Here is a 27,303-nt window from a genome sequence, read left to right as displayed (position 1 = left end):
TTACACTGATTTAAGCCCAATTTAATTTAGGCAGGTTTTTAAACCACAAGAATAAAGACATTCTTAGTACATATTAATAATTAAACCAACATATACACAATTAGCAATATCCTACATAATAGTAAACGCTTAACAGCTTGTTTTAGGTTACCCTAGTTAACTTGTTTAAAAACAAGCTAAGTAGTTTATTTGTACAATGTCTGCCATTCTATGTGTTTCCAGTAATCATCAGTCTCTGTAGCAGTTCAGTTTATGAATTTTAAGATCCAAATTCAACTGTGTCTTCAGTTATCTTCTTGAACTCGTAATTCCCTCTGCCATCCATGTGCAAGTAAAACTGAAATAAAAAATACATTATCAACCCCTTAAAATTATTCAGCTCAAAAATATAATTAACTTATGCATTTATAAAGTAGTTTACTCATCCCTGTGTGTTAATTCAGTATTCCTCCTCAGTCATTTTATGTAAAAAGTGATAACAGTAATACCTTAATTTGGAAGAAAACATGTCCATGTATTAGAGATGGACTTATGCATAGGTATATTGGCTATCTTTTGAAAGCAAAATCTCCATGCTCTTTACTGGATTCTGGTTGAAGTTTGTTGTTTTTGTTTGTTTTCAGGCTAAGAAGTCTAAGACTGTATGAGTCTATTATATTTTTCAAGCTACTTTTACCGACACTTACATATTTTTGGTTATTTCACCTTTCACAAATTGTAAGAATATTTCAAATACTGCAACTAAATTATGAAAGAATTATCTTTTTATTAAAACAGAATGTGATCTATTAAGAAGCAAGATATGAACACCCTTAATTTAGTAGAAAAAGGCAAACAACAAAACCTTAACCAACTACAGACATCTTTAGCAAAAGAAAAGACTACATACATCATGGTGTTTCCAGAGTGACTTTCTGTGGGAGACAGTGAAGAGAGTGATGCCAACCTAAATGAAGAAGAAAGCACACACAAAACCATTAATTTAATTTTTCTAACGTGTTAAGTTGTATTTTTTTCAGCTTGTTAACAGCTGAAGAGATTAAATTCATAAATACAAACTTTCAGACTACTGCAAGTTTTTATTTACTGTGACATAAAAAGAAACAGCTCACCTTTCGGCAATGGCTGTAAATGTAGCCTTCTACGTCAACACTAACAGCACTTGTGCATTCATCCAGAATTGCAAACTGGGGCTTATGATAAAATAACCTTGCCATCTGAAATGCAAACCAAAACTATAATATAGATACAGGACCACAACCAGTATTGCAATGTGACAAGTTAAACTAAAAATCTGTGTCCAAAATTTGCCTGTTACAATGCAACAGAATTTCCTTTAATTTGGCACTTACTGAAGCTTGAAAATTTGAGTACTGTGTATTATCCTTATTACCCTTTTCTGTAAAATAAAATTAAAACTTCTGTTTATTTAAACAAAATGTAAGGAGTCGTAGAAGTTCAATGTTTCCTATTAAATCTGGAGCACAAGTAAGCCTTACTTTAGCTAGTTTTCTCAATATTCAGGTACTCCATATTTTGGTGTTCTTCTTTCAATAAATTACTATTATTTGTTAAAGAACTCTTAAAATTCAGACTGCATTTGCAATTTATATACCATATTTGTTAAGTGTTTATGCTTTTGTGACATACAGCCATTCTCTGTTTTTCTCCCCCGCTGAGTACATCCATCCAGTCCTGAACACTATCCCAGCCTCCTTCACGTTCCAAGATCTGACCAAGCTGGACGTTATCCAAGTACTCCTTCAGCACCTTTATAGAGCAGTAATAACAAAGCTTAAGTGAACTTGTTTAGAAAAAAAAAAAAGTGACTGAAAAAAGGTTATGAAGTGTTACACTGCTATGCAGATGTACAATCAACCACAACAAGCATTAGAAATATACTACATGCGGTGTTTTTAATAGTGACTTCAGTATTTTTTTATTTTTTATTTTTTTAAATCTGAAGCATAACAATTTGTCTCACTTAAGATGAGTAAATGAACTGCTCATCATTACCTGGTCAGAAATCCCTTTCTTACGTTGATCTTCTAAAGTATCTGGATATATAACTTGATCTCTGAGAGTTCCAAGAGTCATATATGGTCTCTGTGACAAAGTCACAAACAATAAGATATGTCAAATATTTATACACACAGTCAAAGAAGGAAGAAAGAATTTTATTGTCAATTAAAGCACTTCACCTCACCTGAGGAACATAGAACAACTTTCCCCTTACAGGTTTTGTTAAACGTCCACCAAACAAAGGCCACAACTGCAAGAAAAAAGGTTTAAACTTGAGAAAAAAAAGCTCAATCACAACACTGCTTTAAACTTTTCCCTGTTTATCTGAAGGCTTCCTTACCTCACCAAGAACACGAAACAGTGAGCTCTTCCCACACCCATTCGGCCCACAAATCAGAACATTTGCACCAGACCGAACCTAAAAATGCAAAGCCAACACATTAAAACAGTAGTTAGAAAGTACTGCTGTACACAGTAGTTACACACATTAATGTGTGATTTCCAACACTAGTTTTTCCCCCCCCCAACTTTAGCATCAACTGCAGCTGGAAGAAAACACGCTTCTAACAAGCATTTTTGTTAAACTAGCTTTTTAGTTTTTAAAATAGCTTGCTGAATTTTGTTTAAATATTAAGCACGCCATATAAATACAGCTCTTTACATTTTTTGTTTGTTTGTTTTGTTTGTTTTCTTTTTAACTCAGACCACCTTTGAAATTATCATTTTCACTTTAAAGCATTATATGAAGTGTGATATATGTTTCTATATTTAAAAGCTTACCTCAAAATTCAGGTCTTGAATCAAAACATCTCCATTAGGTGTAACCAATGGAACGTGATCAAACCTATTTGTATCGGGGTGTTAAAAAAGATAAAATATATCAAAATAAGAACAGCTGCCTAAAAGCAGCTAGCACCACATGCTTACTCAAAGATTTCAGGATTAGGGCAAGACTAGCAGTATTTCATTCAGTACACTGTCCCACTTTCCTACTATCAATAGCTAAGGAAATTAAGATAGCATTTTTCAAGAGTGTTTAACAAACCTCTTGAAAGTTTTTTTTTCCTTCATGTATTTGTTTTTTCTATCCTTCTATATTTTTGGCCTCCAAAGTATCCTATGGAAATAAATCTACATTTATGGATGCACTTGATTTTAAACCTGGTAGTATATTCCATTAGTTCTAGGACACGGAATGAAAGTCTTGTCTGCTGGCTTGTCTTTTTTTAAATAGGTCTATCACTTCTTTTCTTCTCCTACCTGCCCTGCCCCCTTTCCCCTCTGCTCCACTGTCTGCTTTGCACATTGACCAGATTGAGGCTATTCAATCTCTTGATTTGCCTTACTTTACACTTTGGTTTTAGTAGTACTACTACGTTTTTCAGGATTAAAAAAAAGTGTATTAAGAGCTCTATTAACCTTGGTAGAAGAAAAGACTAAGAATCCAGACAATGTTAAAAATACTGAAGTCATGGGAACTTTGTAAACATACTTGATAAGGTTATCAGTGTTGATAATTTCTCCAGATCCAGGTATCAAAGGCAAAGTTGGCTTTTTATCTGCATCTTAAATTAAGAAAAAAAGTATGAGAAACTGCAGCACTACAAAGAGGCACAAGCATTGCATAGTATACATCCCATTTACCTTTTTCTTGCGATACCATAGTACGCTGGTATTTGCCACTGTTCAAGTCCTTCAGAACCTGCATTAATTCCGTAATTCGAGCTGTGAAACTAATGAAAATAAACAATAATCCTTAGAAGTTTTGGAAGTAAGCTCTAATGAATACTCTACTAGGATGCCAAAGTGACAAAGTTCTCCAACCCACAGAAAAAGAAGAGTTTACATTTTAGAGTTGCACTGAGGTTCTCCAACACTAGCAATATTTGGAAGCACCTTTTCCCATTTCAGCCAAGCATTTTATACTTTAGTGAATGATTTTTCTTAACTAAAAGCCCCCAAATATTTTTGTAAAATAAGTAACACACATTTGATTTACATGTACTTGCCAATGTCTTTTCAACTAACCATCCAAACTGTATGCTGCTGCTCTCCAGATACAAAATTATTAGTGGAGATAATTAGCATATCTTCAAATATAATGTTTTTGTATAAAATGTTTTTAATTTCTAGACTTACTGTTCTGAATAAAGCACATAGCTCATTCTATTTTAATTCTACAGTTACCAGTTTCTTAAAAAGAGGTGAGAAACAGCCAAAACATAACTTTAACAAAGATTATTTCATGCAACTACTATTATGCTTACCCAGCCAATCTCGTCATTTCACGACCTGCTAGGACTATTCTGCCCAAAGCTTGAGACATTCTCAGTAACATTCTTCCACTTTGGTAGTAATCCTAGAGTAAAATAAAGTCTCTGTAGGTGAACTAACGAAGTATGCATTCGAGAAACTTTTTTAATTCTGTTCTGCTTACCTCCAGAAGTTCTGCATGGGTACTGTTCTGATGACGAGGATCAGCCAGGTTCAAAAATGGACGACTAACAACCAGGTAACCAACCACAGTGGCAAGGTCTGCAGTTTAAGGATAAATATTAAACATTAAAAGCTTCAATTAAAATAAGAATTCTCCTGTGAAAAATTTACCACCTAGTTATTTATTACAGTCCATCAGAACTGGACAAACACTTACATTTGGCAATGATAGTATCAATGAAACCCATAGAGAACCGGAACAGGATGAAGTTATGTAAATGTTCCACCTGGCAAGTAACAGAAACAAAAGTGTCAGTACTTGTTTTACTTTTTTTTTTTCCTTCCTTATTTTATAGAAATTTGATTCCAAGTATAGCTATTTCCCAGTAAGTCATGAATACCCCAACAATGCCTATGGCCTAACTGTGACAAGCTCTACATATGTCCCTGCTGGGAAAGATCTATGTTGTAGATCAAGATGATCTACACCTGAAACACAGCAGTGAGAAAACATTAATTGTGGTTGGTGGAAAAGAATTAAGCAGCAAGAGAAAGACCATTCTGTCAGAAAACTACATTCTGCTTATAGCCTACAAATCTATTTTTAAGTTTGATGACTGTAGCAGCACAAATACCAAGCCACCTCCATTTAATATACACACCATGACCAAGGGAAGGGCTTAAAATCGAGTTCTAAATTAAACACATACAACAGAATGAGAAAGAAAGCATAAAAGTTGTGCAGCAAGAACAGAAAGAAAAGGAAAAGTGGGCAAAGTATGGAAATATGGCAAAACAAAACACAGAAACAATTAAGGAAAAAGATGGTAGAAGAACAAATAAACAAGAGGGTCCTTCAGTCCGGAACACATACTCTAAATGCATGAGAAGAGGAATCAAAGGCAAGGCAGACCTACACACACAGAACAGCAAGATAGGAATGTTTTAATTTTTAATGTGCTGAACAGACAAAAATCAGTGTTAAAAATTAAAGCTACAATTGAATTGGAAAGTAAGACTTAATCAGGAGACTTATGAGTAGAGTTTGAATAACTATTATTGCTGACGCACACACTTTGGACATTTCCAATTTTCAACTTTTCCTTTACGTTCTCCACTTTCATCCCACTACATTTTTGGTATTCAACAGTTATTCTGAATAGAATAAGAAATGCAAGTCTTTTAATACAGTTGTTTGTTATTCAATAAACTCTTACAGAAATTAGTATATGACAACTTTTCAAGAACTCATATACTACAGATTTCCAAGATCCATTTCTGTATTACACAGTATCACCTTTCTTCTGACATGAACCTTAAAGACTACTTATGCAGTACATTTATAGCATAATAATTATTGTAGTTGAAATCACAGTACCAACTTGTACACAGAAACTTATTAAAGCAAAGCTGGCAATAATTGAAGTGATTTTAAGATTGCAGGTATGTAATCAGCTGTTTCAATAAACTCAACTGAGACTGAGTTAGATAAACCTTTCTCTAGCCTTTATCCTTTCACAAATCCTGATGATATACAAACGGAGAAAGAATTGAGAGAAAGTCAATGAAAAATGGTAAATTAAACTTTATGACTCACCATGATAAAATTACGCAGTTTTGCTTATAATGTTTTGAAAGATAAAGTCTTACCAGTTTACGGAAAGTTCTGTGAATGGTCTGTTTTTCTCTCAGGTTTCCATTATAGAAAGCAATTTCTTCACTTTAAAGAAAGACACAAAGAATGAAACTTTTTTTAACGGCAGCCAGAGTCAACTACAAAACACAAACAGCTGTTTTTCACTTGAAACAAGAGCTTGTATCTTCTCACAATAAAACATAAGTTTATTGTACTACAGCTAGTTTTTCTTTCAAATTAGAAATATAATGAAAATAGGAATTATTTAATAATAATCTGCATAAAGATGTAAACACTTTCGCTCAGAACTGATTGTGTCAGACTTTCAGACCATATTCTAACAATAATAACTGACCAAGTAATTCTGTGGCATATCTTGGTAACCAAGTAAGTTTATACCTGTTTGTAATAAGCCGTGAGTTGACGTATCTGTACTCCCCTTCATATTTTTGTTCAATGATAGTCATCTTGCCAATTGGTCTCCTTAAACGTGTAAGGAAAAACCCTGAAACAATCAAGTATGCCATCATGCTAGCTGGACCCTGTAAATATGAAAAGAATAAAAAACTTACCATCTAATGCTTTCAAGTGCAACATCTGTACCCAAAATGCACAGAAAGCTTTAGTTCCTTGATACTTTCCTTCCATGTGTCTGCATTACCAACCTCTTACAATTCCCAACTCGCTCCTTCTCTTTTGTGCTGTAGGTAATGCTTTCTTCCTCCTAATTCCCTGTCCCCAAATACCCTCCTCATCCCAGTCTTCTACTCAAGCTTTTATCATCACCCAGTGCAACCTCCACCTCCTACTTTCCCTACTAATTTTACTAATAATTTCCTGGTCCTTTCTTATTTCCACTCCTTCATTTCTACCCACTTCTTGTTGTTTTTACTACGTTGCCACAGTAGTTGCTCTTTCAATCCCCTCTTCATTTCTTTGATTTATACATCTCTAAAACATTTCCTGCTTCTCGTGAGCAGTCCTGGTAGGGATCTCTTCTGGAACCTACGATTCAGAACACAAGGGCTCCCAAACAGCAAAATAAGTCTCTTAAGCCATAACACGCTTGAACATTACTGAGAGTGGCATGGAATAAAGCCAAATACATAAACTGCATTTAATGTAAACTGTCTGTGAAACTACCTATTATGGAAAGCAATGCAAAGTCTTGTAAGACTGTAAAAGTTACCTAGATTCAGCTAAGCCTTACTGCAATCCACTACTACGAAATCTACATCACGTGCCCAAGAGCTGCTACTTGTTGAAGCCTTGAAAAAATGCATTATCAGAAATCTAAGGTAAACAATTTTTGTAATGATTTGACTCATTAAAAGGAAAGATGACCTCCTAGTGATACAGGATTCAGTAACATTAGATTTCTATTGTTACTTAAAATAGTTGTTTTAATTCAAGCTAAAGAACTTCAGTAACCTTGTAATACCAGGGAAAAAACAACTATTGCTCTTTGGCATTCTCTACATTTACCAAATGAAACAAAGTATGCTGGCTGGCAAAAATGCAGACTAGAATCCAAAGATAACAAATGTATTCCTCCCCCCATACACACATTAAGATTATTTTTCTTATCTATTTAAAAGAAATGGTTGCAGTTGTAGAAATGCTAGCTGAGAGCTTAATGATGTTGGCTGCAAGTCTGTAGACTGCAGTCTTAACAGAAACTGGTGTTTTGATTTTACAATTAAGTTTTGTGGATCACATGCAATTTAAAAAATATCCTCATCTTTCCCCTACTTAAAATTACTTAGGTACAACATAAAAACTCAATTTAACAGATTACAGTAGTAAATAACAGGATTTTATGGAAATTTTTATACATGGAATATGTAAGATATATATGAATGGAGCAAGCAAGGAAACAAGAAACAGAGCTCCTGCCCAAGAGCATGATTCTTACAACTCTTCTCATGTTGGAAAAGATTCCTAGCAAACTAAACATTGCGTAGTCTGCCATTTAAGAAACATTTTTAACAGCACAAGGTCTCTAATTGCTATCCTAACGCTGCCTCATATGTTCCATCAGCAAGCATATTAAGCTCGATGCAAAGAACAGCTCCCCTTTACAGAGGTTGCAAAGAAACAGGAAACTTATTTTCTCCCTTTAATTAAACTCATGCAAGATATAAGCAGTCAGGAAGAGTACTGTACTAAAGGGATTCCCAAGTAGCTGCTAGAAGAAATTGAAGAGCTTTCTTGGGTTTTATGATAGTTGACTGCCCACAAGTTGTTTTTACCTTGCGTGCCTCAAGATAGAAAGCACTAAAGCATTCAAAACACTAAACATAAATTAGTATTTTAGTACATCCTTTCAAATAGCTCAATCTATAATTAACATCTAATGTTCTCCTCAGACTCCAAACAGATACAATGGGAAACCAAAGGGAAACAGGTACAAACAAAGGGAAAACTTAAAATGCTGAAAACTCTCAAGTTACCTGAGCTCCTATTGCACTCGTGAGCTTGAAGATATACAAAACTATATCCAAGAAGGGCTGTAACAGATGCACAGAAAAAAAAGCATTAGAACACCAATGTAATATGAATATAAAGTGGTGCAGAAACTATTACCTCCCCAAGAACAGCTATCACTCTGCACTAACAGCACAGTACTGCAGTTAACCCATCACACACAGTTAAAACAAAGGGACTTTCAACATATTTTCCTGACAACATTCATTCAAGAATTGAACATCACAGAATGGCTTGGGTTGGAAGAGACCTTGAAGATTATCTAGTTCCAATTCCCCCCAGCAGGGGGGAAAGAGACCTTCCACTACATCAGGTTGCCCAAAGCCCCATCCAATTTGGCCTTGGACACTTCCAGGAATGGGGGCATCAGACAAAATACATACTATATAAACAAAGTAGTTTGCTATTTTAAGTCTGTAATAACTTCTTCTTTGCTACCCACCTACATAAAGTTGGACTACATCCTCCTCTTAACACAAATGATTGTGAGAAATATAGTGGAAAAATAATGCCATATAGTTGGTCATGTACCTGATAGAAACAATATTACAATTTGAAAGCAAAGTATTCTCTGTCAAATCTAGAGCACTTGATCTACAGATTTTGGAGCCAAAAGTTTCTGAAAACATTAACTTGTATTTTACTTTATACTTGTACAAACAACGAAGCATGAAACAATACTGCTGAAATTTTTAGACTTTTTTTTTTTATTTTGTTATCTCAAAAAAACAAAGGTTTACATGTGGAACACTGGGAAATGCTTGTTCAGCCATACCTCCCTGGCCAAAATAATATTTGCACTTAATGAAAAAGGAGCAATTGTTTTTCTTCAGAAATCTAACTAGCTGAGAAAGTATACTCATCCCTGTTTAACTGCAAAAGAACGCATTAAGTTCCTTAAAAGAAAATTTATGAAAAATTATTACGATCAACAATAACGCTTTAGCAGAGATCACAGAAACTGCGGAGAGAAAGAAAAATTACAATATATTACTTTAAACAGTCCTTTTTTCAGCACTATACCCCAGGCAAATAAGGTTCCAAGCATCCACACCTATTACTCAAAGTTCTCTCTGAAAAGACTTACCTTACTAAGGTTTGAGTACAGGTCCACGACACTGTTACAGAATTTTTCCACATCCTGGGTAAGGAGTTGATCTGGATTAGCTATTCTGTTGTCCAGATTTCCCATTTTGTAGTATGTATAAGCTCTGAAACAAAACAATGGTTAGTTAAGAGGTAGAGGGAAAAAAATCAGTATCTTGGGGTCTCAAATATTTGGAAACCTCTTACACAATAAGGGGGAAAGCAGTGCAGACATTTTATGACTGTATGGAGTCAACATCGCTCATGCTTCTGTGTGAAGAGATCCACATTAAATCCTACAGAACTGTTTAGGCTCCCAGTTGTTGTCTTGGTCGAAGCTCAGCTCCAGACTGCTGTATGCACTGGTGTTGCATTTAGAGTTAGAAAAATCTTCATGAACCCTTCATCAGCATACTTGACAACCGAAACTCAGTGCTGAAGAATATAAGCTACTACATGCAGTTCATGCATCCAATCCAGTTTGCAGGATTATTACCGCTAAATAAACTCCCAAAGTCCCTTGGTTACTTTCACCTACTAATAGGAGCAGTATGGTGTGTACTTTTTGTGTCCCATTGACAAAACGCAGACTCTGCTGTGTTTGTACCTCATGCCATATAAAACCTAGACAAACCACTTATCCTTAATAGTGATCAAAAGACTCTTCTAAACAATACAGCTACTAAGCACCATGCTACTTTCTTACTATAGGCTTAAAATGATTTGTTTTGATTCTGATCAATTTAGTTAATATCTAATGGTTTAAGAACAAGGTGCTACTTACTTTAGATATTCCTCATAGAGGTATCTGGTGAGTCTTACTCGGAAGCAGAGTTTCAATTCATTTAGACCATATTTCAAGAAGTTATTCACTAAGGAAATCTACAAAGAGATAGTATTTCAGTATTTAAATCTTCCTGCCTAAGTTAGCTCAATCAGTTTGCAGCATAGATTATGCAAACACTATGAAGCAGGTAAATTGTCCCCTTAGAGTCAACAATACTGTTAACACCAACCATACAGTGTCTGCAGGACCACTGATTTGTACCTACATTTTTGACAACTCCAGTTCTCAGTGGGACTCACCACATCAAAAGATCTAATATAAACCAACATTCAGTTAACATATCTTTAGCTTGGATAAAGATATAATAAACATATCTTGATCATTTAACAATCATGACTGTAAAACAGTCGATTAATTTTAATGTACCTGCTTTACAATAGATTTTTATCTATTCAGTAGTAACAATTACTTTTATGTGGCAGGGGTCAGATGTTGACATGCTGAAGGAAAGATAGTGAGGAAAAAAATTAGAAAAAGCTGTAAGAAATTTAAAATTTGAAGACTAAAGAAATCACTAAAGAAATCAATTCAACGGTATCAAAAGCACCCTAGAACTACATTGCATTTTCTGACATAATTTTTCTGACATAACTTTTTCTGCATAATAGCATTCTGTGGATTGGATGATGTTTCAGCAATCTGTTTAATACAGATCCTCATGTAAAACAACAATTTCCCATGGATTCTGAGACACTCATTTTAGGTCTTGTCCTCAAATTCTTAACATTTAAAATATTTTCTCCTAAAAGAATGACAAGAAAAAACACTTACAGCAGGCATTGCGGCAATGAAGTTGAACAAGTATTTCTTGAAATCTTTTCTGCTGCGACCAATGATAGCACTGCAAACAACCATAAGCTAAGCATTATTTACAAAAGAAACAAACTAGTTCTTAGGTGAACAAATTCTCAGTGGACCACATAGCAGAGGAAAAAAAAACATGGTGAAGACATCTAGGAGGATCAAGTATAACAAACTTCCGTAAGTTAAGTGATAACTGACCCAATGCAAGCAACTATCGGCCTTCTGTTCCTGCAGTAACTGCTCCCATTAAGGGCTCAGCAATACCAGGTCACAGAATACCACCAGTTCCTTTCCTTCTTTGACCTGGTCAGGCTGGGGTGCTGCAGTAGCACTCATTTTTTGCAAGTTTGATAAATGTATGAAATTGAAGAAGTATGACAAAAACCCAGTAAAAATATGAAAGAGAAGAAAAAGGCAAAAAAAAGGAAAATAGGGTAATAAGGAGCAAAACTGAGAACAGAGAATAGAGCGTACCAATTGCTGCATAATAACCAGTTGTCAAATCCCTTTAAGTGGACAGGAGATATACACAGCTAAACAACAACTACCTGTGACTAATTAAAAGAAAAAAAGGATTTTTTTTAGCCTTATCTGCAAAGCATTCCCAAAGAAATGCAACTGCATGTTCATTTTCTTGAAAATTTTCAAGCTAAAATTAACACACTAACACTTGAAAAAAAATAAATTTAGAGATATTTTTTCTTCTAAAAAAGCAAAAACAAAAAAGTAAGAAGCAAAATGGTAGAGGGAAGAAGGCAGGGACAGGCACACAGAAGAGCATCACGGAAAAGAATCAATATCCATTCTACAAAACTCTACAAGTCTCTCCTGTAATACTATGTCATTTTGAACTTTAAAACTATGTAGTTCAAAAAGCCCAAAATTCTGTTTCAGATCTATAATGACCCGTACATTGACCTCACTGGAAATTTACTATACCACTATTCCAAAGTACCCTCTAGTCAGTGTACACAAAGTGACGAAAAGACTGAAAAATCATTTACTAAGAGGTAAATTTGGCTTAAAAAATAAAATAAATTATTCTGCTATTAGGCACTTTCAAAAATTATTTATTTTTCCTTTTCCAAAGTAGAATTCTCTCCCCTTAAAATCATGACTATACATGTTTCCAACTGCTTATTAAAGCAATAAGGAAGGAATAAAATGTCTGAACCAGTCTACACTCCCTGTCATACATCAGAAGGAATATTTTAACGAAGTTTATAGATACCTTTCAATGACTGTTCCATTTTGAATCATCCAAATATCACAATACGTGCGGACTACCAGCATCACAGCAATAAGCAGCAAATAACCTGTCTAGTACAAAAATAGAAACTTAAAAGTTAAACAGTGGATAAGAGTCACCACATTTTTTCTTAGCTGTCCATCAAATCTCTTTGCTAGTTCTAATTCCTCATGAACTTTAGCTTTCCAAACCCCAACCTGGCATGCCTAATATCTCTACGCTCTTTCTCAGTAGTCCATCCCTGCTTCCACTTTCTTTGTGCTTCCTTTTCGTATGTGAGCTGTCAGAGCTCCCCTTTTTCATCCACGCTGCAATTTTATTTTTTTTTAAAAGCAAACTTAAGTGATCTGGAAACCATGACTAAGATCCTGAGGCAAACAATCGTGCTAAATTCTAGTTTGCATAGCTTTCCTGAAATGCTGTTAACAGACTTTCTTTGCAGGGACAATTTGACTTCATGGTAAGATGGCCTACACATAAGTTACAAAAGCAAAGTTATGGACGAACAGCACACTATTTAGAGATGTGAAGCACTTACAGGGAGAAGTGAACCACCTTGCATTGAATCAAGCAAAACCTGGATGCTCTTTTAGAACATATGCTGCAGGCAATAGTTACTCGCTGACAGCCAATGGCTTACCTTGCAATTTTTTGCACCTTTAGTGATCTAACATGCAACTTTTTAGTTATCTAACAACCAAACATGAATGTGGATTTTTGTATGTATGTGTTATGTTGCTATTTTAAAATATGTATTACAGCTTGGTCCTATCCAAGCAAGATATGTTTTCACTTAAAACCTAGTGCAATTGCAAGAGAAAACGTGACTCCAAAACTACTCATTTTTATTTGTAACTGTAGGCAATGCTTACCTCTTTACAAAGTGGTCTAGGGACCATTATTTTCAGAATTCGACATATTCTTGCAATAAACACTCTGTCCACCATTGCTCGCTCCTTCTTTCCTTCTTTCTGTTCCACATAGAACAAGTAAAACAAGTAACGTAAGTTTAAATTATGCAATACTTTCCCTATCCTCATTATTTACAGCTACTTTCTTTCTGCAGCATTTGCAAGTTTTCCTGCCGATTTAAGACACAAGTTAAATGAAACTTACGAATTAGGTTTGTATGCCTTAACAGCTACCAGAAATGCTAAGAACTAAGCCACCAGAACAAATTGCAATAGGAAATACATGTAGCTGCCATGATGCTAAATTGTATTTCAATTTTACATTAAAAGTAATACACAAACAATGCAGGCCACAGCATTAAAACATCCAATTATAGGTTACAATGCGATTTGCTCTCTCTTAAATTTGCGTGTCTCTGGAATACATCATCTGCCAGTATTTTTAAAGATGTATTCCATCTTTTCTCTAGACCATCAACAGTTTAAAATCCTTGACTATATAGCAGTAACATGCTTCAAGTGGACCAAGCATTTGTTATTCCTTTACTTCTCTGGGAGTGCACTACACTGCTTTTGAGAAATAAATCTACTAGACTTAAACCACCCCCTCCCACACTCAAGTACCCCTTTTTCATGTGTCAGTTACTTTTTTTTTTTTTTTAAATCATATAGCCCTATCTCCTGTCCCAACTGCGTATTTTAATAAAGTAATGGTCCAGATCTTTTCTTTCTTTTTCTTCTACAGTTGTGACATAAGAATTCAGTCCTGAAAACAGACCAAAAGGGCATATGTGTGTACTTAAAACAAGCCCTGTCTTATTAATTTAATACTGCTGTCTTTGCTACCCAAGATGTGTGTGAAACAGAAATTATCAGTATCCATAGTAACACTGTAACCGGGAATCCGAAAGAAAAACCTAGAGAAACATAGTGAAGACAAGGAAAGTAGAAAGAAAAAAAAGCTTCTGTTTCACCATTAGTCAATTTGGACAATGCTATCAAGCACTCATCTTTTCTCTTTTCCCACTCCCCTCCAATCCCAAGTATTATTAAACCCCAGAAGCTTACACAGAGGGTCCAGGCTAATCTTTTTATTTGCTGTTCTCAGATGCAACATGATGAGCAACAACTGCAAGCTCTGAGCCCCAGCAAACACCAATTTACTCTGAATGCTCTGGGAATAAGCCTAAGCCTGTTTTCCATAGGAAGATGACAGCCAGAGCTCTGTCCCTTTCAAACAAACATGTATGAATAGAAACTACAGATAAAACTTCTGTTCTGATAGGATGCTTTACGGTAAGTGATAAAAATATTTTAAGAATTTTTATGCACAAATTCAAGCCAGCCCAACGAACAAAGACTGCTGTCTAGGTTATATGAAGCATCCCACTACAAAATCACTGCTTTATTTGGAACAGAAAAGACAAACGTGGTATCTGATGTGCAACGTTTCTAGGGATACCTGGCTAAACGTACCTGACATTTGAGCTGAACTTATTCTCCTTCCTCTTTAATCACGTCTTCCCTGTTTATACCTTGGCGTTGAACTTAAATTAATTCCAGTATTTTCTTTCCCACAGGTATTTCCTTACACTCTTAATACCTCATTGAGTACAATTACATCCAAGATGGTTAGGAATAACAGACAGATAATTAAAATTTGTAAAATAGCTATTGGTCTGTGAATCAATTCTTTATGGCAGATACTGCAGTAAAGGTCTGGCGAGAAGCTAACATGATGATACTTGCATGCATGTTAGTAAATATCCAGTGCAAGCCTCTTCTCCAGTTTTCAGCAAAGACTGAAGTATTTGGAACAGTTATCAATTCATACCATGACAGGACTCTATACTTCTAATCATGGGCTCTGCTCTTTGGGTTAACTGTTGTATTTTAGCATTGGAAAAAAAAAAAAAAACTTGACTAAAAGGGACACACCCCTTTGAAAATAAATGAGCACACACAAATCATGAAAATGCCAAACCTCCTATGAGAATTACTTCTTAGAAATGGTCAGACTACATCACGTTGCATACTTTTTTTTTCCCCGTCTTAAATAGAAAGCAATTACAGATGCTACCAAATCTACAGGCAGCTATTTGTTGCTAAGCATGTAGACAAACTTACAAAACTAGTCCTTAAACATTCATAAAGCACGAAGAGATGAAAAAGCACATGGTACACATCAAGCTCTAATCACATATGGCTGAAATTTGCATAAATTTCATTCCTCTACTTGTTTCACCAATGCAAGTCTGAAGGTATCATGCAAGCCACATTTGCATCATATCCATCATAGTGTCCAAAATAAAACTGTTGGGACTGAAAGTCAAAAAAAACAATAGCATTTAAAATTACTACAATAACATCACATGAAGGAATAGTTACCTCATTGTTCTGCAGTGATTGTTTTCCACTTCTTTTACTGTAGAAGAAAAATAAAGTATTTTACTTTTTATTAGTACAAAGTTCATAGTCTTGATCTCTACATGCAGGAGACAAAAACAAAAGCTTGCAATTTTATCCCTATCTATTTATTCCAAAGCAGCACAGTGTCTTCACAGTACAACTACCCTTTGTGTCAGACTTACATGCTACTTCTATACAGTTTCCATGAAATGCTACCCCTTCTGCCACTTGGTTTCATGCAGGAAACCTACCTCTTTCATCTCCAAGTTTGGCTTCACCTTGTCTTTTGTAGCCTGAATGCCCAGTGTTTTTATGCCTGTAACACACCTTGTTCATATGGCTATGAGGTTCCAGTGACTACAAATGAAATTACATGAATGCAGATTCAGCAATCCAACTTCAATGTTTCACACTATCTACACAAGCCAAACAGATTTGTTTTGCATGGTACTTTACTTTCAAATAACTCATTTTATTACATGTGAAGATTATTTTTTCATAAGCCTGTGCTGCAGGGGGGAAAGAAGTTAGATCCTGTGAAACCAAGGTTCCGTAAAGACGCGCAATGGAAGGGGAGCTGGTTTTCTTTCTGCCCTTTTTTCTTTCCCTGTGTCTTCTAGAGCAATTAGAGGAAAAACATTTATCAACTCGTACTAAACAATCATCCAAACATACAATGGTATTCTTTTTCCCCTTTTATAACAACGCAGGCTGGTGTGTAATACAGTTCCAGTTCGCCTTCCTTTCTGACCATTCAAGTATCTAATAAGCACATGAAGCCACAGGGAGAGTTTATGCATTATGGAGTTTAAAAGTGAGAGCTACCCATATTATGTTGTAAGCTACCATATCATACAAAACATTATCATTAGGCTGACCTCAAAACTGCAATATTCATACAGTTGCAAGACAGCACCTAGGAAGTGAGAGGGCAGCAGAAACCAAGTAAGGCGCTGTACTTCTGCCTCCAACATCGAAACAACTGCAGGCTGCCCTGTGACCCGTTACCCCACGCCTCTGCCAGCACCAGCACCTCGCACTGGTGCTTCAAAGCACCATGACCAAAGTACCTAGGATGAAACTATGGCTAGTTTAATTTGCCATGATTAGACTACAGATCTGAATGCTATCGACCAACGAAGAAAAGTAACTTAATTACAAGGAAGGAAGAGGCAAGGCAGCAGAATATGAGAAAAGAAGAGACCAGAAAAGTGAGAAGGAAGAGATGCCAGTTTAACAAGAACTTAATTAAAGGTAATGGTGAGACATACGCCTGAGAGGAGAAGATAAAAATCTTGTAAGACTACTTGTGCAAAACACAGAGCAAAGAACAAGACAGACAGTAGATGGCAGACAGGAGAGATGACTGCTGGTACTAGAAACTTCTTTCCTGCTCAACACATCTGTTAATTTTTCAAGGTACAGAACAATAACCTATTTTTAAAAATGCCCTAAGTATGGATCCGATTAGGCGTCCAATCACATCTGGTTTGGGACAAGGAGAAAAGTAGTACTCTACGGAGTTACTCTTAGTACTCTTAGGATCAAACTAAGTGGGTATTTTTCTGGATGATTCATGACTTGCAGTAACACATAAATCCCACCTTCATTGCTTCAGGGCTAGCCAATGTTTGAAGTCACAACATTCAATATACAACTATTGCTCCTTTAAAAGGATCAGGAGTGAATACATCAAAACAGTAATATCAGGAACATGGGGCCCAGAACTGTTGTGGCAGATGAAAACCTTTGATGTATTTATTAAAACACTTTTTCCTATAGTAGCTGTAGAGAAAAATTCGGTAGCTGAAGTGACTGAACTCATCTGAAACTGATTGTTCATTAAAGGAAAAGAATTGTCTAGAAATAGTGATCTTATATTTGTGAACTTACATTTAATTAATTTTTATCTTAAACTTTATATTTGTAAATGCTAAGTATTTGTAAATTGAAAACCTGATGAAAATAGAGCTTTAACAATGCTTTTCCTTTTTAAAAGATCATGTAAGCTCAAAACAAGACAGAAAACAATCTTATGTCTGATCTGTGGATTGTCTAGATGTAACTGGCTACGCAGCTCCATAAAGTTGTTCTCAATATTAACAAAACTAGTCCATTGTTACTTTACAGAGTAAAACTACTTGGCTTTCAACAAAAGACTCTGCCATAGCTCTGCGTGGAATAAACTGCAGAACTTTTCTTCCCAAAGTCTCAATCCTTCAGTGAGACTGAGAACTGGCGCTACTCCAGACCCCATTATACTATTGTACAAGTTCGTGTGAGAGAATTGTGGTTCCATTCCCATTGAATTTAAAGACCAAATTAGTCAGCAAGAATGCAACAAGAATATCTTGTTGCAGCAGAGATCTCTGTCATTTGAATTGATGCAGCTGTATTACTCCAGCCCTCTCACTGACTTGGTGCTGGAGCATCACAAACCTTAGCGCTAAAGGAGGGTAACTGCTACGTGCTGTCCAAATCCTCTGCTGCAAGTGACTTCTCCAGGGCAGGAGTCATGTGTGAGTAGTAAGGGCTGATTGGAATAGAAACATTATGCTGCTTTTTACTGCCAGGTTCATCTGAGAGATGACCCTATCCACACACGCCACCCTCCAGTCTGAGTTAAATGGTGCTTTTCATTTGAACTAATGGACCTGTCAGAGGTGGGCCTCAAAGCCCAAGTGGTGCTGATGCTTAGTGACGTGGCAGGATACCAGATATGGGTACAGCTCGGGTTAGTACAGTTTACCGTATAATTATTCAACTAGTAGCTGCCTGAATTGTAGGAGTAGTATCGAACTGCAGAAGAGCTCTATTTCCAAGCTGCAGCATAGCTGCTCTCACTCCACCACACGATACTGACATGAAACTTTCCTGAGAGCGTACATCCTGAGGCTGACTGGCTGTGTAATGAGAAATACCAAGTAAAAGCAACTTCCAGACAGCATGGATGGAAGTAATGCTGGATTCAGCAGTGACGCGACAGATGTCCCGTAAGGAACACACTTCAATTCCTCTTTACCTTGAGGTCTAAACCGTGCAGTGACCTGTCACCATTCATTTTCCACCTTCCCCCTACAACAGAAAGACCCCCTACACACTACACACTTTATAAAAAAAAAAAAACTCCAGAGAACAGTTCTCCTGGGACATTAGATTTTATAAAGCAGAATTCAACAGTTAAATTACAGAGAGCAGGAGAACACAAGACCTTGTTTTAGTTGACAAAAAAAAAAAGTGACAGAATAAGGGTACAAGAATAAATACTTAAGAGCACCTACAGCAACAAAAATAAAGCCAAAACACTATGGCATATGCCATAAAGCAAGGACATCCAGCAAAGTAAATTATTAAGTTTTTGAACTTATGTATGCCTAACTTTGCAGCTTAAAAACAATGTGATTTTAAATTGAATCATGGCAGTTTACAGATAGAATATTTTGAAAGCATGATTCAAACACAAATTAATACAGTAACATTAGTCAAGACTACACAGAAGTTTGTATATTAAAATGCCCTACTAATTTATTCCTCCAAAATAACAAACCTCGTAGAAAAGTAAAGCCTAGCTTTTTTTCTGTCAGCATACAAGAGGAATAAAGACTTCTGTAGCAGAATTATTCCTTAAAACTCATCTCCAATGGCTGCTTGCTCTTCCACTTTCCCACCTGGAAGAGTTTCACATGAACTGAAACTAAGGGGTACTGCTGGAGAGTTAAGAAAAAAAAGGCCTACCAGCACAGTAATGAAATAACTGGCTTTACTAAGTAGCAAGTGGATGACAAGCAGACAAACTTCCAATGTAGATCTTGCTTTGAGTACACACTTGGATTAAGTGACACACTGAGGTCTCTTCTACTCCGAATTATTCTGCAATTCATTCTATATTTCTACATCTTTAAAAAAAAAAAAAAAAAAAAAAAAAAAAAAGAGAAGGCCAGAAGTACAACGAGACATGTATCACACGAAAAAATTTCAGGGAAAGCAACATCCCCTATGTAGCCTGCTACCTGTTATTTAACTGCACAGAGCTTTTACAGCAAACGTACATATAGCAAGCCAAGGAAGCTATCAGCAGTACCGGGCTAACAGCTATGCCAAACTTGTCATTTATATACGCGTGGTTACTGAATAAATAACAACTCACTAAAATAAGTACATAGTTAAGTACTTACCTAATAAATAGCAGGTAATAACAACAAAACACCTTTCCCCAGCATCAAGAAACATGATGAGGTAAAAAAAATGCAAGGTATTTTATAGAAACTGATATGGTTTCAGGACTGTGCGCGGGCATTTGGCACCTGATCCCACTTTAAGGGAAGCAGCAAAGCACAAAACCTGAAGATGATAATACTGTACAATTTCAACTTGCAAGTCAGTGTTGGTCACTTGGTCTTGTGCTTGCCTCTGTATTTCCTTATCAGTAAAACTATTCTTCCTAAAGAAACAGGCTGCAACGGTTGTTACTTAAAAAGGATCACTCTCAACACTACTGCAGAAGAAAGTGATTTGAGAAGCACTGGGAAAAGTCTTCCAGACACTATCTAGTTACTGAAAGGTCTCAGGAGTACTAATAGCTCTGTGGCATTTATTAGCAAACAGGAAAGTTAAAGAATTACAGCTTCTAGGATTACCCATCTGTTTCCAGAATAAAGTTCATTTAAGTTCTGCGGAAGCAACGTACACCGAGCTAGGCACAACCACGTGGTATTGCAGATGAGATAAGCAAGTCTTCCAGTTTAACGATGGGTGAAAAGGAAGTTTGGGGTTGGAAGTGGTATGCTGTGTGTAACTGGGGAAAAAAGCACAAAGTTCAGGTCATGCTACCTGCCTTCTGTGGAGTCAGCTACCAAGCTTCTGCTCAATGCAGGACGAAGAAGAGTGTCTGTTACAGGGGTGAATGGAGCTTTTCAGACGGCTGTTACCTGTAAGCAGCTCTTGTGTTTGTCTTTTGCAGACCATGCATGATTCTAGGTGCAGTTTTCAGTCCATTTCATAGTTGGAATACCACTCTGACGTGAAGGAGTAACACGTGTTGAGAACCGCGGAGCACGCACCTCCCAGCACAGTCCCTGGCAGACAGCGTCACGCTGCACACGGCGCGAGAGGCAGCAGCAGCGCAGTTACCTTGGGTCAAGGGCATCGACCTTGCTCAGAAGCACGGGCACACTCTGAAAGCACGCCCACTTACACAGGACACCATGAGCACACACAGAAACCAAGAGAAAATTTTCTTGGCTCTAGGTTGCAGCATAACCAAAAATAATGTGAGAGAATGCATTCAGGCAAGCAGGATGAGGACTGAGAAGGTCACAGACAGCTATGTAACTGCAAGCCCAGCGCTGACTCCTCGCTGCACGGGAAGTTTCTATACAGATTTCAGAGGGCAGACAAGCAGCACTGTTCTAGAGGAAAATGTCAGTTTCAGTAGAAGCCTGTATCTCAATAACAGAGTAACATGAAGGAAAAAGGCAAAAGCTATTAGTTTTTCCATAAGCTTGTGCTTTGGCTGTAGCGCTCGCTCATGTACAACAGTGGAAAAAGACTTGTAATTCATTTCCTACTTCCTGCAAAGTGAAGAAGAAATCTGCTTCACACTATTACACACTCTTAACACTAGATTTGGCATAGAGAGCAGTCATTTTATGCAATTTAGTAAAAGAGAAACCACTAATTAACTACCCAGGCTCCAAACAAAGGCAGTTTGAATGCTAGGAGTAGACCCGAGTCATCTGGTTTCTCCTGTCTCCTCAGCCTCCAGGTAAACACAGGTTTCCTGAGCCCCCAGGCAGCTGTTTTTTCCCTACAAGATTAGATTTTAGGATTACCAGAAAAAGCATCCATCTCTATGTTTCAGCATGCATGGTGTTTTATTTTTTACGTCTGGTTTTGTGCACACGTATAAAGTAGTGGACTGACCAGTCCCGTTCCCATTCTGGATAGACCTACCTTCATGTAGCTGCAGTTTTTCTTGACACTTTCTTAAACCTTTTCGCAAAAAAGCACAGATTCTCTTCACAGCTTTTACATGCGTGTAAGCGGTGTATTCATCTGCTGTAACATAACCTCCCCCTTTTTGTCAAACAGCCCTGGGGACTCCAAACCGAACAGGCCCCTTTGTGCTAAGCACTCAAGCCAGGCTCTCCGAATCCAAAGAAACAAGGCACGGTAACAAAAGAGAATAACTCACACATCCAAATACAAAATTAAAAAAAAAAAAAAAAGCGTGACTTGCTTTAAGTTACTACTGCCACTTGTTAGGTTTTAACTTCTGTATTTACATTTCCAAGCATCTGTACAAGTTTTTGTCACTTCTGGCTGTGCTTGTGCCGAGCACCTGAGAGGCAGCCCCACGGGTGACACCAGCAGCACGCCTGCTTCCACTGCCAGTGGCCCAAGGCCGGGAAGCCCAACGAGAGGTGGGCACATGGGCAACGCACCTCCTGAGATGACCTGTGTACAGCCCTGTCCGATGCACACTGCCTCAGCAGCTCTGCTTATTCCTCTCAACACAAATGAGCCTCTCCCATTGCTTTAGGCAGACCCAAGCAAACGCTCTTCTTCCCTTCTGCATTTTTTTCCCCACACAGGAGGGACATAAAACACCTGGATTTCAGAAGCTGAATTTACAGAAAACTAAATATCCATACTCTGGCATCACCTTGGATTGTAATGGATATATTAGGTGATAGGGAAGGCCAGTGTGTCTAGGAACAGATTTTTAAAATGTTTTGTTTCGGCACCTTGCCGTTTACTATAAATTCCTCCTATATTCTCATTTGCTAATCTTACAGTTCCAAACTCTTTGCCTTAACTACCTCCTAATGCTCCTTTTAGTCCCTCTTCCAGCAGAAACCTGTAAGTGTTAAATACTTAATCTAAGTACATACTCCATTTTTCTAAGTACTGTATTTTAAACTACCCAGAAATCAGGAACAATTCTTTCTGGAGGGACTCACAGACAATGCCCAGCTTTTTATGTAACACCCACTAAAATTTTATTTTTGAAGCAATCAAACCTTAGGCAAATATTCTGCTTCTTGTTCTAGGCAAGAATGTCTAGCATTTAAGACAAAGCTCATAGGGGATGAAAGATAAAATATTAACTTCATTCTGTCTTATTTCAGTACTTCTATTACTTAAAAACACATTCCAAAACCCAATCTTCTCAGACCTTGCTCAGTAGCAAGGTCTTGGGCGTTAAACTTTTTTTTTTTTTAATCTTACAGAGGACAAAGTACAGACCTGATCTGACTTCCACTGGTTTTCCTTTGTTCTTTTACTCTTTAAATCTTTCTTTGATACTCAGTAGTGAAAAAAATAGTACCACTAGTCTTTAAAACCGACTTTACAAGTAATTTCCCATAAACAGAAGCAAGATTTTTTCCAATTGTCAGACACAGATGAGTGCTGCAGCCACTTGTGCTTACAGAAAAATCAGGATTGACTAATGCCACAATTAGTTTTCCCTATTCCTGCATTATATACCCAGAATAACAGTTTCTCAAAAGAGAACTTCTTATAACTCTAAGACTGCAAATACTACAACCAAAGCCATAATTGCATTTACACATAACTTCCTCTCTCCCAGGATATGAAAGCTTTTCCAAGGAGCCAGACTTTTTGAGGACAGCAACTCAAATGGAGAAACAGTGCAGATGTAATTTATTTCTACGCTTGACTTGAGGAAGTAACGTGGAATACTAGCAACTTATTCACTACAAGCAAACAGTTCTACATCATGCCATCTTGGAGGATTTTAGAAAGTTGTGGTTAAAATATATCATAAACTACAAGGGATGCCACCTCTCAGTCCTGCAAAACTGATGAGCAATGTAATAGGTACTACAGAAGAACAGCTGTAGCTAATCTAACTAACACTAATTAAGTGATCTTTGACCTACTAAGGTAGGTTAGCATAACATAAGGCTTAATTATTTATACCTTACTACTTGATATGAGTTGTACTGGACCTTGCCCCTATTGTCTGACAGCAGAAATGTAGGTGGAAGTTGTCTCTTTCTCCTCCTCTAATTTCTACAGTTGACTATTCCATATCACAATTAACACACAAAACGAAGTCTGCATAAGATAAGTCTGTTCTTGTTATGTTACAGATTTAACAGATATTTGATTTGCTAAAATATGGCGTGTGTTTTTTTCATTTGCATTCTCTATTTATATTACTTCTTAATGTTGGTCAGCAGTGATACTGAACTATTGTCAGCATGCCAGCAGACATGAAAAAAGAAGTTATTCTGGGAAAGCATGACATAATAGTGTATCTTATTCTGATTTTAAGTATTTATACTTACACATACTTAAGGTATATATATTTAAGCTACACTAGGAACAAAGAAGTTTTGCAGGTAAAGTTTACAGTTGTACCTAGAACGCTTATATGATTCACTTGAAAGTGAACAGCAAAACACTGGTCTGCAACATCTTCAAATTTCAAGTCTGCAACATTTACCTTTGCCTTTAAGAGGCTCACAGTCACAACTTCACCTTTCCGAATTCAAGAAGCTGAAGTTCATCTCACTCTAAACAAGACAACATTTTCTGGCATTACATACTAAGGTGAACAAATTCACACACGTAAAACTGAACTATCCCATAGGTTGCTACTACTCTCATGCTTTTCTGAGCCAACCTCACGCCGCAGCTACAATACAGTTCTTATCCAGGCTATGTAGATTGCCAGACAAAATCCTTCCCCTTTTGAAGAAGTAAATAAATTTGGGCCAGCCATACTCTCTTAACTTCTCTCTCTCTCTCAAAGACTCTGAGAAAAAATATAACACAAATTAGAGGGCACACTAGGCCGTGGAGATTTTTTTTTTTTTTTTTTTTTATCATTACTGCCTGATGGTTTACCACTTACTATTATATGCCATACCATATACCAGCACAAGTATGCTGGAATACATAAAGATTTGGCACAATGACAGTCCTTCCCAAAAGCATGGTATAATTTAAGTTAGCAACAAAGCATTAGGAAATGAATGATACATGAACTAATGAGACTAAATGAGGACGAGGCAATGGTAATAAGTGGATGCTTTTGTCTAGGCGAGTGGTGTAGGCAAGGTAGCTTACTTACCGCCTAGTCTTGATAGGTAGCATTCTGTAAGGCTCCTGGCAAGATTTACCACACAAGGAAACACGAAGAAAAGAATGACAACCAATGGCAAAAAAAACATCTTCAAAAACAACATTCATGCAGCAGCAGAGCTCTTTTTGAAAGAGCTGAATGGCGGATGTAGAGCATGGAATCTACAGCCACAAGACAGTAGCAGCACTAAGAACTACGCTGTGGAAGGATTCAAAAGCACAAACCAACACATACACACAGGTGGAACAATCTAGTTGATACACATGGTACTTATTTTAGCAACTACATTTTCTACTAGATTTGAGGAAAAAGAATAGCTTTCTCTTAAGAGGAAGATTACAGCCGTAAAGATAAAGGATTAATTATCTGGATGACTGAAATACAGATAGAAGAAACAGGACAGATCAGGTCAGACCATCTCAACTCCATTCAACTGCTGAATGCAATTTATCAATCTTCTCCACTTTCCAGCTGTCACTAATCCTGGAGCAGCGCTTGATATGGCCAATACATACGAACACCTCAGATTTTAACACTACCTAGCAAAATTAGATAATCCATCCAGTAAGAATGCATTCTAAATACAATCTTCAGCGTAAGGCTAATGCTCAAGATTCAGCATACACACCACCCTCAAACTAATAGCGGCACTGCTCCTGTCAAATCCTGCAGATCAACATCAGGAGACCTGCAACAAAAACATGTCATGGGGACAACCCAAGTAAACCTTGCATGAAGGTTTACTGCTTATTATTTTATGTCAGTATCATATACCAGCACAAGTGTGCTGGAACATAAAAAGATTTGGCACAACCTTGAAGGTACAATGAGAGTCCTTTCCAAAAGTATACTATAACTTAGATTAGCAACAAAGCATTAGGAAATGAACAATACATGAACTAATGAGACTAAAGGTGGACATAACCCACATCACAGATTTCAAAGGTAGGGAGATGACTTTGGACAAGTTCTAGTCTACTCTACCAACTCAATACTAGCACTTGGAATATACTAAATGTACTTCCAAACTACACTGGGCCTCCATCTACATTTGAAGATGTGCTCCAAACTGACTGTAATCTAGTGCGTGCTCCTCAACAAAGGGAGAGCAAGGTAAGTGTGGACAGTCAGGAGGTTCTCTTTAAAAGCACACTCCTCGTCTGAAGAATCTGAAGTAGATTCTCCCAGAATACCTGTTTGACCTTGTCTTTCTTACAAACATCGTTACCATACATTAAGCGTGAAAATCTTGCATTATAGTACCAATAATACTCCTAGCTCACCACTTTCAAGCCCTTCTATATATATAGCTTTTCACCTTTTTACAGTGTTATTTCACTAACATCAGCAGAGATACTTGAGAAACACCATCCTTCCCTATGAATTTGATAAAAGTGTAGCTCTGCTTGGGACCTCATTTCTATTCTCATGGAAGCGACAAAACGTAGCAAATTCTGTAGAGGGCTACGCTACCAATCACTCATGTATGTTATATGACAAAGTTACCTAACTTCTCAAAGCTCTAAAGATATCGTATATACGAAAGGAGTTAGGCAAAATAACACTAGACTGTTGCTTAACTGCAGGTATGTTATTACTTAAGTCTGTTGGGTAAGCCCATTTCACCACCAAGATTTAGCACTGGGATTAGGTTCTAGCAACCACACAGCATCTAACTGTACCCCTGGCACACAGCAGGCCTTCTGCATGCGATCAGCGAGCTACATCCCCAAAGACACCGAAACCACCAAAGGATGGAGCCGGGAGCACATCCCTGAGCACGCTGTGGTGCCTGGCGGAGGGCTGGCAGGAGCACACAGCCCCTGTGCAGCCCCCTCGGCGCTACGAGAAGCGGCCACAAGCTGCGGGTGCGGGCTGTCAGCCTGCCCCACCGCCGCACGGCCGCGCCTGAGCGACAGCTCGGCCCCACCGCTTGCCCGCTCGGGCCTCCAGGCCGAGGCCGACCCCGGCTCCGGCCCCGGCTCCGTCCCCGTCCCCCCGGGGCCGCCCCCTCCCCGTCCCGTCCCGTCCCGTCCCGTCCCGCCCCGCTCACCCGTGCTGCGCGGCCGCCCGCCGCTTGTTGAGCAGGCAGAGCAGGGCGCAGGCGGCGGCCGTGGTGGCGCCGGCGATGGCGGAATGGCGCACGGTGAGGTACTTGCTGTAGGCGGCCATGGCGCGAGAGCAGGCGCGGAGCCCCGCCGAGCCGAGCCGAGCCGAGCCGAGCGGGCGCTGGGAATGCCGGGACGAGGGGCGGGCCGCGGGCGGGTTGTGCAATGGGGGCGACTCCGGGCGGCTCCG

General features: G+C 37.8%; 1 protein-coding gene across 1 annotated transcript; it reads right to left on the bottom strand.

The window, feature by feature from the left end:
- On the bottom strand, positions 1–27,303 carry ABCD3 (ATP binding cassette subfamily D member 3). Its single transcript, XM_084528376.1, has 23 exons — positions 27,059–27,303; positions 15,867–15,903; positions 13,440–13,538; positions 12,550–12,638; positions 11,286–11,355; positions 10,452–10,549; positions 9,669–9,792; positions 8,548–8,604; positions 6,494–6,636; positions 6,109–6,178; positions 4,676–4,745; positions 4,460–4,557; positions 4,290–4,381; positions 3,667–3,755; positions 3,515–3,587; positions 2,803–2,866; positions 2,363–2,440; positions 2,207–2,272; positions 2,017–2,106; positions 1,651–1,770; positions 1,113–1,217; positions 890–946; positions 1–337 (listed from the first exon to the last, which is right to left on the bottom strand). Exons 1-23 carry the CDS (start codon positions 27,175–27,177, stop codon positions 260–262), a joined length of 1,986 nt encoding a protein of 661 aa, XP_084384502.1. The 5' UTR covers positions 27,178–27,303; the 3' UTR covers positions 1–259.

This window comes from Aythya ferina (assembly GCF_964211825.1).
Source record: "Aythya ferina genome assembly, chromosome: 8".
Taxonomy (NCBI): Eukaryota; Metazoa; Chordata; class Aves; order Anseriformes; family Anatidae; genus Aythya; species Aythya ferina.
Note: the sequence above shows the minus strand (reverse complement) of the source record. Positions and strands in the feature narration are given on the sequence as shown.

Bases quoted from the DNA above. Each gene is read 5' to 3' on its own strand.
- ABCD3 (XM_084528376.1), bottom strand. From the start codon at position 27,177: ATGGCCGCCTACAGCAAGTACCTCACCGTGCGCCATTCCGCCATCGCC. The intron at 13,539-15,866 runs GTAACTATTCCT...TATGTGGAACAG, and splicing joins AATCACTGCAGAACAATGAG to AAAGAAGGAAAGAAGGAGCG. The intron at 2,107-2,206 runs GTGAGGTGAAGT...ACTTTGTCACAG, and splicing joins AGTTGTTCTATGTTCCTCAG to AGACCATATATGACTCTTGG.